We start from the raw sequence: 14,897 nt of genomic DNA, 5'->3' as shown, positions 1-14,897 counted from the left end.
TAATCAATATTTAGCACATTTTCACAGTGAGACGCCAAAAATCATTTGCAAATTGGCTCAACTTACCCCAACGGTGGGGTAAGTAGAGCCAGTCGCGGGGGCAAGTTGAGCCACCATAGAAATGCACAGTACATGCCATAGCTGTGAAATTCAATTTTGCCTTTTTTTTAATGTTGCTTTCAGGTATTTATTTCGAAAAATAGTTTGATATAGAAGTAGTTTGACCTAAATATTGTATACAAGTAATTTCTGACAAGATTTTACTTTGAATAAAAAATTTGGGAAATTTCTGCAGGTTTTTCCTATGCTCAACTTGCCCCATGGCCTGTGGCTCAACTTACCCCATGTGACCCTTTTTGTCAACAACCAAGCCTCCCGCCTGACTAAAACTTGTTACAGTTGTTAATCATTTTCTAAAATAGTGTTCATATATCACATCCTCAATATCCAGAATGCTATCATTTTAGCCTTTTTCTTTCTGGGTGAAACATGAAAAAAATTGGTTTTTGCCAAAAGTTCAACAAAAGTGCAAAAAATGAACTTTCTAATGTAGCTTTCTTACCCTGTGCAAGTGATTCCATATTACACTTGAGAAGCCTCTGTTATGTCGTGAATATACAAATAAGTGGAACTGCAAAGTAAGATAAGTTTTTAATTTTCTTTCTAGAGGGGTAGCTCAACTTACCCCCTGGCTCAACTTACCCCACTCTCCCCTACCATGAGGTATATGTACACACCATGCTATTATTTGTAGTTAACTGCAATTAAAACTTGCTTTTATAAACATCTACCAATTTTAGTATGTATGTATACTGAGATGCAACAGATCGCATGCAGTAAAGGGTAGTCCAATAAAATCCCCATAAATTACTGAATTTATGGTTGAAGCAGGAAAATTCTGCAAAAAGCCAAAAGATGCGATATGCGTGCATGTTTGTATGCATTGTGACATACACCCTAAAAAAACTTCAAAAAAAAAAAAAAAAAAATATTGTAAAATTTGGATACAAAATGTCAACATAAATTGGCCTTTGATGAAAAGTCCCAAATTGGTAGATTTGAGACATCACTGCTGCTGAGTCGATGTTCATTGTTTGACACGCACCTGTACAAGTCAGTAGCATGTCATTCGTGAATGGCCCATTGTGCCCCCATTCATAAAGGACATACAATGTAAAGACATACCATTGGTTTCAACAGGTGTATGTTGAACATAATAACACAGCAGCCACAACGTCTCAAAACTACCAACTAGCGACTTTACGCTCATTTCATGGTGACAGGTCACAAACAATATTGGTAGAGGGGAAAGATGGCTAAGTAATTTCCCAGAATCTATGGGTTTATTAAATGGGTGAATGATATTTAGCCTCAAACTATATCCTAATATCCAACTCTTACACTTCTACATGATTGGTGTACATTGTAATAATATGACAAGTGAAAGGGCCAAAAGATTGTATTGTTACATAAGACACAGCCACTTAAAAGGGCATTTCGTGATCCACAGCCTCATCCCCCCACTTTTCTCAAAAAAAGTTGAGATTTTTACATCACTGGAAACCTCTGGTTACATAATGTTTATGTACAAAATATTTCTTGCAGATTAATTCGTTTAGCAAAGATATCGTGAAATTTGAATTTCGTTCTGGTGCACCAGAACGAAATTACAACGCATTGTCTATGGAACAGTGTAATACACATAATCATGCATAACTCGCGACGCAAAATCGGAATCAACTGAAATTTTGGGAATATGTTTTTTTCGTGGATATCTAATGAAAAATGACATAAATAGAGGATGCTAGGATCACGAAATATTCCTTTAAAGCCATAATGTGTGATTTGCTTCACAGCGACGCCCGCAATTTTACTCGGATTTCTACTTTTTGCATAATTAAAATGCCCAGTGGTATACTAAAATACCACGTAAAAGACTAAGCCTGAAGTGTTTTAATAACAGTAAAATTTAACTTTTTGTATTAAAACCGGGTCGACCCAGTTTTATTCAGAGTTCATTCTTGCTAACATGTACCGTGGATGTCAGCTTGTATGTACACACGTCGAGCGCGATGCTCCGTGCAGTTACATGTAATACGATCGGCGAGCGTAGTACACACATTGTAGGGGTTGGAATGAATCACAATTTTCTTCGTAATACCTCATTTGTTTGGCTCGAAATTAAAAGGAGATAATGTGATCAGTGAAAACAAACATTTAAATAAGAATCTTTTCTTTATGCAAATCACACATTATTGCTTTAAAGAACTTGGCTAGAGTGTTAGCATCATCATTACATGGCCTTTCTTCATTATCATCTGGCTCTTATACCTCCTCATCATCACAAGACTCATTGTCATCATATGATTCTTCATCAGAAGATGTGTCTTCATCAGAAGATGCATCTTCATCACTGTCACTGTATGTGGAGGTGTCCATGTGTTCACTTGTTACCAGCTCCTCCATTGCTAACATGTGATCTGGTACTGGAGGCAGTTCAATATGTTTCTTAAATTGGTCTCTTGCCCTGAAGTACCTTTGTGACACTTTTTCTTGAGCACAAAAGAGCAAGATTAGTTCTCTTTTAGTGTGGTGCCCGTCTCTGCTGGTCTCTTCTAACTTGGCATGGTGGTCACATAGGGTTGTCAGATAACATGCCATCTCCACTTTCACCAGCACACATTCCTCTGTAGCCCTCTTGAGGGTATTCACTAAAGTGGCCACTTTGTGCTGGCAGGTTGTAGTTATTTCTTGACCACTGATCTGTTTTCAAGATACAAAATAAAATGATACACACTAGTATTACGTCTTAATAGTTTACATGCAAATATTCAATAATTTGAGGGGTATAGTTCAAATTGAAATAACCAAAATGACAGCCAACAGGTATAGAAGTACAAGTATTTAAAAATTGGAGATTGCATCCTGTTTGAATCATGTCTGAGAATAATGTTCTCTGCAAAACCCTTTTCCAGTCTAAGCTTCTTGGAGGTCAGCATAATTAATTACGGTAGTAATATGACATGGTATTGCATAATCTATATAAAAAAGTAAAAGTAAAAAAAGCAATCCTGTTTGCAAACAGTGATCGGAGTGCCCATCTATCTTTCATTGGCGATTGGGCCAGACTCCTCCATGTAATGTTGCTACATGGGGATCGCTACACTTCCCCCATAGCAAGTCTGTTACCTTCCTTGCATCTAAGAATGCTGGTACCCATTTATACACCTGGGTGGAGAAGAGTAATCGAGATAAAGTGCCTCACTCAAGGGCACAACATGATGGCATTGCTGGGCTCGAACCCGCAACCTGCCGTTTATGAGTTGGGACCTGTACTGCTCGGCCACCGTGTTCCCTATTTTACTATTTATTTTAGTCTATACTGTGTAGCTAATTTTGCAAATGACAAATTATTGAGGTTTGCTTCTGTCCATATCTCAGTTACTATCAAATTCTTTCATTATGCCTGTCATATCTCATATATATATATGACTTGCAAATATGCATTACTGATTAGAATGAATATGGTTTAGTTGACAAGCACATGACAGATTTAACACATTTTAGTTTTACTTTTCCACCTCGCACTATATAATGCACTCCAGTTTGTACATGTATTCATGAACTGCCCAAATACAGATGGTATATGCACTGATAAATTATTCGGAAAAAAAGAAAGAAACATAGCCATTGTAAAAAATGGGGTCAGCGGTACCAGATAGGTCGTCCGAAGATGAGACGTCTGCATAGCTATGGTTGCAACTGAATTTGAACTGTCCATGTGAGTTCAGCCTTTACATTTGATGTGAATTTAAGTTGACCTGAAATAACATTTGACCCCAGTATGTGACCTTTGATACCACCAATACATGAAGGCACCCATAATGCAGCTATTACACGAGTGTTGTCATGGTTGTTGCAATAGTAGTTTTTATGTAAGACAAAAGTTCATCCAAAAGCCTTACATACTTGTTGATAGATGGACACACACAAACTCACATGACTTGTGATGCCATTAGGCCTTTTCCTTTGGATAATCTATAAAAAGTGGTTACTTACCATCATAGTTCTTTGGTTTGAAGTGATGCTTTGATAAATGACCGCATCTGGCTGTAGTGCGTCTTTATGCGATACAGGCACTGGCATATTTTTGCCTTTGTTAAAACGCTCTACAAGGGATTTTCCTTTCTTTGACATATTTAGTATTTGTTTCTGCAGCCTTTCTGCAATCTTTTGATTTCTTTCTGTATGAAATCAGACAAAAAAGAAAGAAAAAGAAATAGCCTTCAATAAAAGTTAAGATGAGATTAATCGCAATACACAAGTTATGGCAATATATAACAAGTAAGAGATTTTGGTCACCAAAACTATTCTGATTGATCTCAAGGTGCATTCATCAATTATGAAGTCCATTTAAATCATTTTACAATCTTTGTGAAATGGGCCTGGATTGCCTACAATTATGATATTTTGTAAATATATGACACATTTTTTTAAAACAGAATGGTTTTAATGGTATTGTGTTATTGTCTATCATGATTATGCATTGCAAATTCAGTGCATGTAAGGTGTTATATGTCTACCCAATAAACACAACATGTTTTACAGAATACGGTTAAATGTTAGGTTTATATAAAAGTTTTAAATACATTCAAAAACATTGAAAACCAATGACTGAATTTTAAAATAAGCAGGGGAGCAGCAAAGAGCTCTCCTGTAGTTTTAAGGAGAGCAGTAGGGGAGCAACTTAAAAACCTCTCCGGGGGAAATCAAGGAGAATCTTTTCTGTCTGATGCTCTTACATTATAACAAGACTACTTCGCCAATACGACACCCCACAGGCCCAGAACACAATCATGTAAGTATATGACTATTTTGTTCGGGAACTGATTATTCAGACTAACCCCACCCATGCCATGCAAGAAAACAGAAAAAATGTTTAGCTCTAATTTTGTCATTTGGAAAGAAATTAGCTATGATGTGGAACTCTACCATCGCTGGTAAAAGAGGCAATGTTATAGACCGCTCAGTAATCAAAAAAGGTCTTCATTTTAAGTAGTTTGAAGTGATCGGAGGGCTGGACAGGCCAATTAATTGTGATGTTACAACAACGCGAGGCACACACAAAATCACACAGACTTAGTGGTTTAAGCCATGCTCTTGGACCATTATAGCTGATAAAATATGAACATGGACATTGCAAACTCACCACCATATTTCCCTTTTAATGACAGTATAAACTGGTACTGCAGTGCATTCTGACGCATGGTGATCAGAAGCTCCTGCTTTCTTTTTTCTTTCACTTGCAGTTGGTGATTTTGGTAGATATCATCAGATGCAGTCCATCGCTGTGTTATTCCCAGTTTGCTTTCTTTTTCCTGATGTCTTGTTCAATCCTGTGAATACATAATTGAAAAACCAACATCATGTGATTTATAAGACATACATGTACATTCTAGTCATAAATAAATGATCATGATGTTGGCATATCATCTTTCATATACACAGCCACCAAATACCAGAGGGAAGCCATTAGAAGCATATTTAGAGAATAAAGGTATTGTTTTTACTTTTTTTAGCTCCTGGAGTGCATCTATCGCCTCATATAACACGGGCGACATCATGATTTTAAGTCAAACAACGAGGCGAAGCCGAGTTGTTTTACGCCAAAAATAATGATGTCGCCCGCGTTTTATGAGACGATAAGATGCACGCCAGCGGCTAAAAACAATACCTTTATTCTCATTCTTAAACACTTCAATTCAAATAAAAATATCATACAAATTTTAATGAAATTCAATCTACATTTTGCAAGGAATTACCTAGGGCTTAAAATCGATCAGTCCCGTTGTTGCTGTGCGCCCCCGATTGGTCCAATTAGCGAGTACGCGTATCGTGTTGACGCACACGCGCTGACTCGTGTGATATCGTGTCATATCACACGGGTAAAGCTGGGTAAGAACCAATAAGATTGCAGGAATGTTCTCAAGTGTTTAAGAATATCTTATATAGCTTACCTGTTGATATGATCCTGATGTAGTGTGCGTCGTTCAGTGTCAGTGCATGATGCCCTTTCATTCCTAGAAAAGAAGAGTATTTAAGTTAATAATTTTTAACAAGTAAAAAATACTACAATGTTTTCTCTTTTAAAACAACACATTTTCATCATTTCCATTTGATCAGTTATCTTATTGCTGTTTTGAATACCAATTAATATCAACCCATTACTATAATAATCATTATTACACAGTGAATTTGCCAAATTTTTACACAGTGAATTTGCCAAATTTGCTGTGTTCTGTCTTCTTCCAATTCCTCTTTCTTCTTTCTTTCTGGCAATACATGACATTTTGCATGACTTGCCATATTTCGCCCTAGCTCTGTTAAGCTTTGACTGATTTTGACCATTATTATGCTTTGAGAATCTGCCATCCTATACTTTATACACATTTTTAAAAACCAATTATTCTGGATATTGGCGACCAATTTCACCTGAACACGGAGGTCTCTGCATCAGCTTGCAGTCCACGATCACCATTATACATGTAGTGTATAGATATTGTAACACCGTTTAAAATTAAAATTTTGACCAGAAATCAGATTTTTGACCAAAAATCACATTTTGACCAAAAATCACATTTTGACCAAAAATCACATTTTTGACCAAAAATCACATTTTGACCAAAAATCACATTTTTGACTAAAATCACATTTTTGACCAAAAATCACTCTTTTGACCAAAATCACTCTTTTGACCAAAAATCACTCTTTTGACCAAAAATCACTCTTTTGACCAAAAATCACTCTTTTGACCAAAAATCACATTTTTGACCAAAATCACATTTTTAACAAAAATCACATTTTGCCAAAAAAAAATCGTATTTTGACCAAAAATCACATTTTGACCAAAAACAGATTCTCAAAGCATAATAATGATAAAATTGAATGGATCCTTTTGCACGATACACAAAGATATTGGTCTGCTGTGAGTTTAAAGATATCGTGCTCGCTATCGCCGCATACGATATCTTTTAAAACTCACAGCTCGACCAATATCTTTGTGTATCATGCTCAATCCATCCAATTTTATATCATACTTGGTCACAAACACCACTGACCATGTCCCCACATGTGATATGACATTGAACTCCATTTGACCTTTGACCTGCTCACAATGGCAAAAATGTGATTTTACTCTAAAATGTATCTTCTTTCACAAATAACATGTGATGGTGACTTGACTAGCACACATGCATTGATACTAACCAGGGTCTTTGGGGTGTCTACAGTTTCAGGGTCAAAGGTCATTAAGGGGTCGCTTCCGGTCAAAAACCAAAAATCATCAAATATGTTCCAATTTTTTTTTTATTTCACAACGTACCCAGACCAAAGTGACAAAAACTTCATATATGCATTAGTGTTACCCGATGTATGCAAGGTATTTTTTATTTTTTTGGTCGGTCATTTAGACGTCGTTTCCGGTTTTAGGCTAAATAAGAAGATTTTTTTTTTCAAACTGTAACAATGCATTTTCTCTGTGTATATAAGGTTTTTTTATATTGGGGTCAAAGATCATTGAGGAGGTCAAAACGTCAAATTTGAAAAAAAATGTTTAAAATTGGCCCAATCGAGCTCAAATTCAACAGGAACGATTCTTACGACATTCTAAACATGTTAAAAATATTTATGACCCCAAAGGTCAATGTTTACTTTGGGGTCAAAAGGTCAAAATATAGTTGCCAGATAGCTATTCGCTGTGTACCCAGATTCTATTGACTCTAGTTATTATTACTTTTAGTATTAGCAGTACCACATAATAATAGTAGTGTATTGTCCAAAACAACAACAAACTTTGCTAACAATAACTTCCTACTAGAGGATGCAAGGAAACCCGCTCTCAAATGTGTGTTTGCTGGATGGATGGAAGAATATGACCACATTGATAGCATTCGCTCAAAGCGCTGGCGTACATTGTAAGCTGCCTCAACGAGTTGACGTCACTGCCACATCAGGGTGGAAAAATGGTATAGCAGGGCAATTTTAAAGATCAAATTGTGTAAAATATATGTATTAGCATTTTCTAATATGCTACTTTTAAATTGTCTTCCTCAAAATAGGCTGTGTGGATGAGGGAAAAGCATAGTTCTCCAAATAGGCTGTGTGGATGAGGGAAAAGCATAGTTCTCCTGTTATGTGTGCTGCTGACGTAATTGAGGTCAACCCTTTTTGACTTTGTTCCTGCCTTATTTGTTTTGCATATTTTGTTTTGTTCTGTTACATGATATGTTCAATATTATTGTCTGCCCATTTTGTCTAGTCTGTTTGCCTTCATCACCCAAAAAATAAGTTAAATACTCACTCTATATTAGCTTGCTTGCTGAGCAGATCCACGTAAGTTTCTTCTGGCGATAAGGGGTTATCTGCAAGATTTAACAATGTCAAATCCATCATGCCATTAATTACAGATAGAGATTCTGACAATCATTTAAAGGTGGGTAACCTGATTGACAACCTCATCCCCCACTTTACCCCATCATAATGCAGATTTTAATATCTCCTAATTTCAACATGTTAATGAGAAAAATAGGATCTCTAATTTGATATCAATTTAATTACATTATCATGATGATTATCACTGTATAAAATGTCAGTAATTCCATAAGGAATAAGTCACATTTACAAGGAACATTTACATGTTCTTTTTTTGCATCAATGTTTGAAAGGGACAACATTTTTTGTTATATGTGAATTTTAAAGAATTTGATTTTCAAAATATATCAGGTCACCTTCCTGTAATTTATGAAATGAAAACAAAACCATATTTTGATGAAATTATAGCACACTGGTGTACATATGTATTGTCTTTATGCAAATGGAATAGCAAATAACAATAGAATCGGACACATATATTTAAGAACTATGTTTCACTACACAAACGTCACTATCAAATCAAGTTGACTGATTCAACTATGGGGGTGTATTATTTTGCAAAATGTATGGAAATATTTTTCTCCCCCCTTCAATATATGTGGTTATGTATACAAAAAAATACTGCAGCAATGAAAAAATAATTATCAACTGCTAACCCCCCCTGTACATTCCCTCTGAAAGTTTTTGGTTAAGGTTGCCGAATTTGGCAGACTTGCACTGTGGTTAACACAGAAATATTTTTATATACCATGTATACTGGTGTGACTTACATTTAGTTGGTAATGAAGTTATCCTTTTACTGTCTAAATTGTAATTTTACATTTCATAGTCAATATAGTAGTGTAGGCCTATTAAGGGAACAATAAAAGGATAGGCCTACTGACTGTTTTCATTGAGCGAGAGTGTGTGGTCTCATGGAGCCAGGGTGGGGAGGGTTTTTGTGTACTCATTTTGTTATATCACTTTTTCCAAATATGAAGATTCTGAAAGCCTTTTCTGGATGAACTCAAATGTTGGCAATATCTTTTGTTTGGAACTCTTATTTGTATAGATGATCTTGCTTTACATTCAATCCTTTCATTATAGCGATATACTGTGCTGCACAATCTTGCTGTATTATGTAAAAGACCTTGTTGGCCTTTGATCTAGATCTGAAGACTGAAGGAGGCATACTGGAGTTGCTTGGCCCCTCTCCATGATAGCTCATAGTTATTGAATCCAACACCCTGCTCAGCACTGATGTTGTGGACAGGATCCTGATACAGTTAACACTGTGACTTCAATCCACGGGTTTACTCTCCTGAACCCCTCCGAATCCAAATATGGCTCCTTTCTGCTTAACCCTAACCCTCCTGAATACTACAAAATACTACTTGATATATGCGCTGTTCGTGCATGCATCCCACGTGGTGTGATGACACAATCGCCCTAAGTGATATATAGGCACGGTTTCGCTGGCCAGCGAAGCCCAAGATCCGTGGCAAAGTGTCGACGACCGAGTGCTTGGCATGTGAGGGGTCTCAGGTTCGAATCCCACCCAGAGCAAACAACTTCTTTCCTTCTTTTCTCTCTTTATTCTTTCCTTCTTTCCCTTCCCCGCTAAAAAGCCCTTAGGCGGTTAGGGTTAGGTTACCACTATCAAAACTCAGTATAGGCTTCCTTAACCCTAACCCTCCTGAATACTACAAAATACTACTTGATATATGCGCTGCTCGTGCATGCATCTCCACGTGGTGTGATGACGCAATCGCCCTAAGTGATATAGGCACGGTTTCGCTGGCCAGCGAAGCCCAAGACCCGTGGCAAAGTGTCGCAGACCGAGTGCTTGGCATGCGAGGGGTCTCAGGTTCAAATCTCACCCAGAGCAAACAACTTCTTTTCTCTCTTTATTCTTTCCTTCTTTCCCTTCCCGTCGCCAAAAAGCCCTTATGCGGTTAGGGTTAAGGAACCCTGCAGGGCACTTCGTTTTATAAGTGCAAGTGATTATAGAAGTAGCACTAATCCCTTACTGATTAGGTATAATACTTTAAGTGTTAGGGATATGTATACATTTGAACTTGGTTTATTTATGTACAAACATGACAATGGATTTTTACCAAGTGTTTTTGATGATTTGTTTGTAAAACAGTCTAAGATCCATGACTTAAACATCAGAATTAAAGATCGTCTGAGGCTTCCTTTTATCAAAAGAGCTTTCTGTGAAAAATCTATTAAATATGCAGCTACTAAGTTATGGAATAATGTTGATAACAGCATTAAAAGTTCATCATCGATTAATCAATTCCGCCATGTATTTAAAAAACATCTTATGCAAAGTTACTATTAACTCTTTATTGTATCTGGTTTATATGACCACATTGGATATTTATATTTTATATTACTTATTTGTGTTGTGCATTTTCTTATTTACTATTGTTAACTGTTATTTTTCACGTATTTAGGTTTAAAAATTCATATCAAGATATGACAGCTTAACCTCCTGTTACTTCATTGAAGTGACAGTCTGCTGCCATGTCAAATGATGGATTAACCAATCAAGGGATCACACATTTTAGGCCTCTCCTTGGCCTTTTCTGTGATTCCTTCACTCCCACTTGTATTATGATTTTGTATGTATTCTAGCTTTTTTTGTAATTTGATGAGTGAAAATAATAAATGAATGAATGAATGAATGCTGCGATGGTAGTATGAGGAATTTGATGATCTCCGATCTGTATATACTGGTAACTTGTGAGATGGCTTGGCAGATGTTGTCATATCCAGTGGATGTAAACCTCTGAGGTGTATGAATGCGAAGAGGGGCTCCAGACAAAAGATTTTGATTGTTTGCCAAGATTTCAGTTGACCAAAGGCGCAATAAAGATTTGGACTCGTTGAAAGCGGCTTTTACAATTGAAACGGAAGTGGATATCTAGTACAAAGCACTGATGATGAATACTGAATCAAAGTTAGAATGACTGTAGGCCTACCGTGAATTGAAATACGCAGGTGACAGTGATTTATCAATACCTATAATGGAAGCGATATAATTCCGGCTTCTGAAAGACTATAAGAAGCTACCTCCTGAATTATGCCAACAATTCAAAAACTAGATCTAGCAAATGTAACATAATAAACTGATGTTAACCCAGATGATTTCAGGTTGGTTGAAAATTAAGACTCGTTCCAGAAAAGGCTATCAGATCCTTCAAATTTGGAAAAAGTTATATAGTCCACAAATTGACCCCCCCCTTCCCACGGCTCCATGGGACCCCATTCTTAATGAAAACAGGTTAAGTATACTTTAACATTCATACATTAGTCCCTTCATACATTACAACTTGTGAAATTACCATTTTATGCACGAAAAGGACATCACCAGTTGTAAATTACACCAGTAATATCGAATACCTAAGTGCAAAGTGCTAAGTCTGCCGAATTTGGCAACCTTAACCAAAAACTTTCAGAGGCTATGGACAGGGGTTAGAATATTTTGTTTCAACCAACACTTTATTTTTTGGTGTTTATATATATGTAGTCACAAATTTTGAGATGGGATTCTCAAAATATTTGGGTTAATACACCCCCCCTAATTCAATTCCACGATGTGAAGAAGTTCCGTTGTAATCACAGAATTAAAGATAAAGAATCGGGACTTGACCGCCATCTTGATACAGGCATGGAGCAAAAAATGGGGGTATTCGGTTTCCCTCAGAATGCACTCAAGGCATTGGTGTCATGCAATCGCGACATGGATGAAGGGCGCATCGGAAAGATACACTTGATGCGATCTGCATGCAAGTACCAAGATGCTTCAGATGAGACGCAGAATTGTTTTTTGTTTGTGCACCGTAGACAAGGACCCGAATACCCCCAATTTTCTCCCCATAGCTGACGGCGCGATTGTATGTGGAGGTAAAGGGAGTCCCGGTTCTCCTTCTCTAATTCTATGGTAGTAATACAGAAAAATATTACCATGCATTTTATTAAAAAAAATTATAAATTTATCAGTCTAGCCTTGAACAAAAATCAGTGGCAATTAGACTGTAAATTGAATCAGAATAGAATTGACCGACCTTTACACATCAAACAATGCTTGTCAATTTCCTTATCTACTATTATATACAATTAAATTGATATTCTGTTGCTTTATATTACCATAACAATTTACCTTTGGATTTGTCGTTGGAAAGATTCTCAATGTGTTTTGCCACAATCTCATTTGCATCAGCCAATGATAGTGATACTGTAGTAAGAAGAAAATTTTAAAAAAAGCAGATGAAAAATTTGATGCAATATGGTACACTTGATTGTGTTGCTGACATCTGCTTGGCTTGAGGGTCTTAATAATGAGGTGGTTCAAAGAAACAGATGCATAACATTATCCATTACTAACAGAAGCCTGGTGTTAATAAATATTAATTAAGTGATTACTATTGTATATTTGCTTATATGTGACCAGCTCCAACAAAACCCGGAACAAGTCGCCAGGCATGTTTTGAATTATATGCCTTTAAAGATGACATTCCCATTAAAAAAATCAAATTTTGGAATTCTTAATTTCATGGTATTTGACCTTGGGACTGAGTGGACTTTCAAATCCTTGAAAGTATTTATTAAAAAGAGGTTTATTTAATCAATTTAATTGGCAGTTGAACTATCTATAGTAATACCTATTTAATCCTGTGTAAATCAGGAAACTAATTAGGCCATTTCTCAGACTAGCAGTTCGACAAAAATATCAATGTATCATTCAAAAAATATCAATATCTTGATAAGTACATAATTTTGGTATCATTTTAAAGCTTATTGTCCCATGCATACATTTTTATTCATATCATGAAATGTCAAAAATGCAACTTGTTCCTTGTTTTGTCAGAACGGGTCACATATATTCATGTGAACTGGATCTATTGATAGTATACAGCTGGCCATATTTTGATTTTTCACATCAATAATGACATACTATCTAACAAAAAGTTACCAGTGAACCTTTTGTCAATGACCAAAGCACATCAATTAAAACTTACAACTATCAATATATATGGATAATTCATCTTTGGTTGCAGCTGCCAAATTGGTTGCCTTCTCTATACTATTTCGAAGAGCAGTATCTGTTAAAATAATATTATGGAATAAGAATCAATGTTCATTCAATCTTTAAAGGCATGATAAAATCTTCAATGAAAACCGATTTCTGTAGGTCACTTAATTATGCCGATGAAGGTTGCATTAATACCACATTTGGGGCTGGACTAAATTAGCATGTTACAAATGATATGTAGGTATATGGGTGTGCATTGGGATAACCTCAATAGCTATGAATTAAGCCATTGATCATGAGAATTACTTCATTTGAGTATGAGTAGTGAAAACATTTATTTAAAAGGTTGCATCATGAACAAGTTTTATATTCTTATTTGAAAAAATTCATTGCCATTTTGAATACTGATAACTTTAAAATCTCAATGTTAGGTTAAATTTCATTGCCATACAACATTACAAATATTAATTAAATAATTTTATTTGTTAGTCTTTTCAATGTATGTACATTTCAAATTTAGTAGTGATAGTCAAAAATGATCTTAATGATACTTGCTGCTCAGAATACAAGGATGTAGTTTCTATGACAGTTTTTATTGCTAAGTACTACTTACTGAGAGGCACAACATTAAATGTAGTGTCCAGTGTCTTGTCAACTACACATTCAAATTACCAAACCCTTATTGGTTGAATATGGTTTGATGATCAATGTTTTTAAACATCTCAAGAATGTTCTATTGAATCAAGTGGGGTAAGTTTGCTTTTGTGGGATAGCAAACATCCAAACACCCTACAGTAACACCCACATTCACAGATACAAATAGAATGACTAGTAATTATTACCTTCCTAATAATATTCTTCAAGAGACATAAAAATGGAAGGTTTTTGGCAATAGTCACAATAAAAAAGCGCAGTGATTTATAGTGCGATATGCACAGGCACAATGCCTAGACGTTGATCCACAAGCCTCCGCACAATTACAGGTTGTTGCTGACCTACTTTGGCTCCAAATCATTTCACAACAAATCAAGGACTTTGCTGCATCAAGAGCGCACACCCTAGACATTACACAAATAACTTTCGCAACCAGGATCAGCTCCCTGAATTTCATACGTGTTACGACAATTAGCAGTAAGTCCCAAGGGAATTTCAAGCCAACTCAATTTTTCCACAAGCATCACCAAGGTTCGAACCCGCAACCTCTCACACCATAGTCAAACGCTTTATCGATTGAGCTAACTTGACTGCAATAAAATACATTGTCTCTCAAATACTTACCCATATCTTGGTTCTTTTTGCACGAAAAGTGCAAAAGAGCCTCTGTAAGGAGATCAACCCTATGCGCTGGTGTCATTTCCTTTGTGACATATGAAAAACGCCGTAAGAAGGACCAGAGTCTCTCCATGTCTTCCCCATCAGTTAGGCCATAACCCTCTTGCCACCT

General features: G+C 36.2%; 1 protein-coding gene across 2 annotated transcripts; it reads right to left on the bottom strand.

Annotated features, from left to right (window-relative positions):
* Nucleotides 1-1,013: 1,013 nt before the first annotated feature.
* LOC140145562 (uncharacterized) lies at nucleotides 1,014-14,861 on the bottom strand. 2 transcript variants are annotated; one of them, XM_072167267.1, is made up of 8 exons: nucleotides 14,732-14,861; nucleotides 13,440-13,523; nucleotides 12,581-12,655; nucleotides 8,360-8,420; nucleotides 6,018-6,080; nucleotides 5,210-5,396; nucleotides 4,060-4,244; nucleotides 1,014-2,763 (listed from the first exon to the last, which is right to left on the bottom strand). In XM_072167267.1, the coding sequence occupies exons 1-6, from the start codon at nucleotides 14,856-14,858 to the stop codon at nucleotides 5,354-5,356; spliced, it is 453 nt and encodes a 150-aa protein (XP_072023368.1). In that variant the 5' UTR covers nucleotides 14,859-14,861; the 3' UTR covers nucleotides 1,014-2,763; nucleotides 4,060-4,244; nucleotides 5,210-5,353. The 2 variants fall into 2 exon arrangements, with proteins under 2 accessions (XP_072023368.1, XP_072023367.1); XM_072167266.1 differs by lacking the exons at nucleotides 6,018-6,080; nucleotides 8,360-8,420; nucleotides 12,581-12,655; nucleotides 13,440-13,523; nucleotides 14,732-14,861 and having other exon boundaries at nucleotides 5,210-5,352.
* Between the last annotated feature and the right edge of the window lie 36 nt (nucleotides 14,862-14,897).

This window comes from Amphiura filiformis, unplaced genomic scaffold, assembly GCF_039555335.1.
Source record: "Amphiura filiformis unplaced genomic scaffold, Afil_fr2py scaffold_396, whole genome shotgun sequence".
Lineage (NCBI taxonomy): Eukaryota > Metazoa > Echinodermata > Ophiuroidea > Amphilepidida > Amphiuridae > Amphiura > Amphiura filiformis.
Note: the sequence above shows the minus strand (reverse complement) of the source record. Positions and strands in the feature narration are given on the sequence as shown.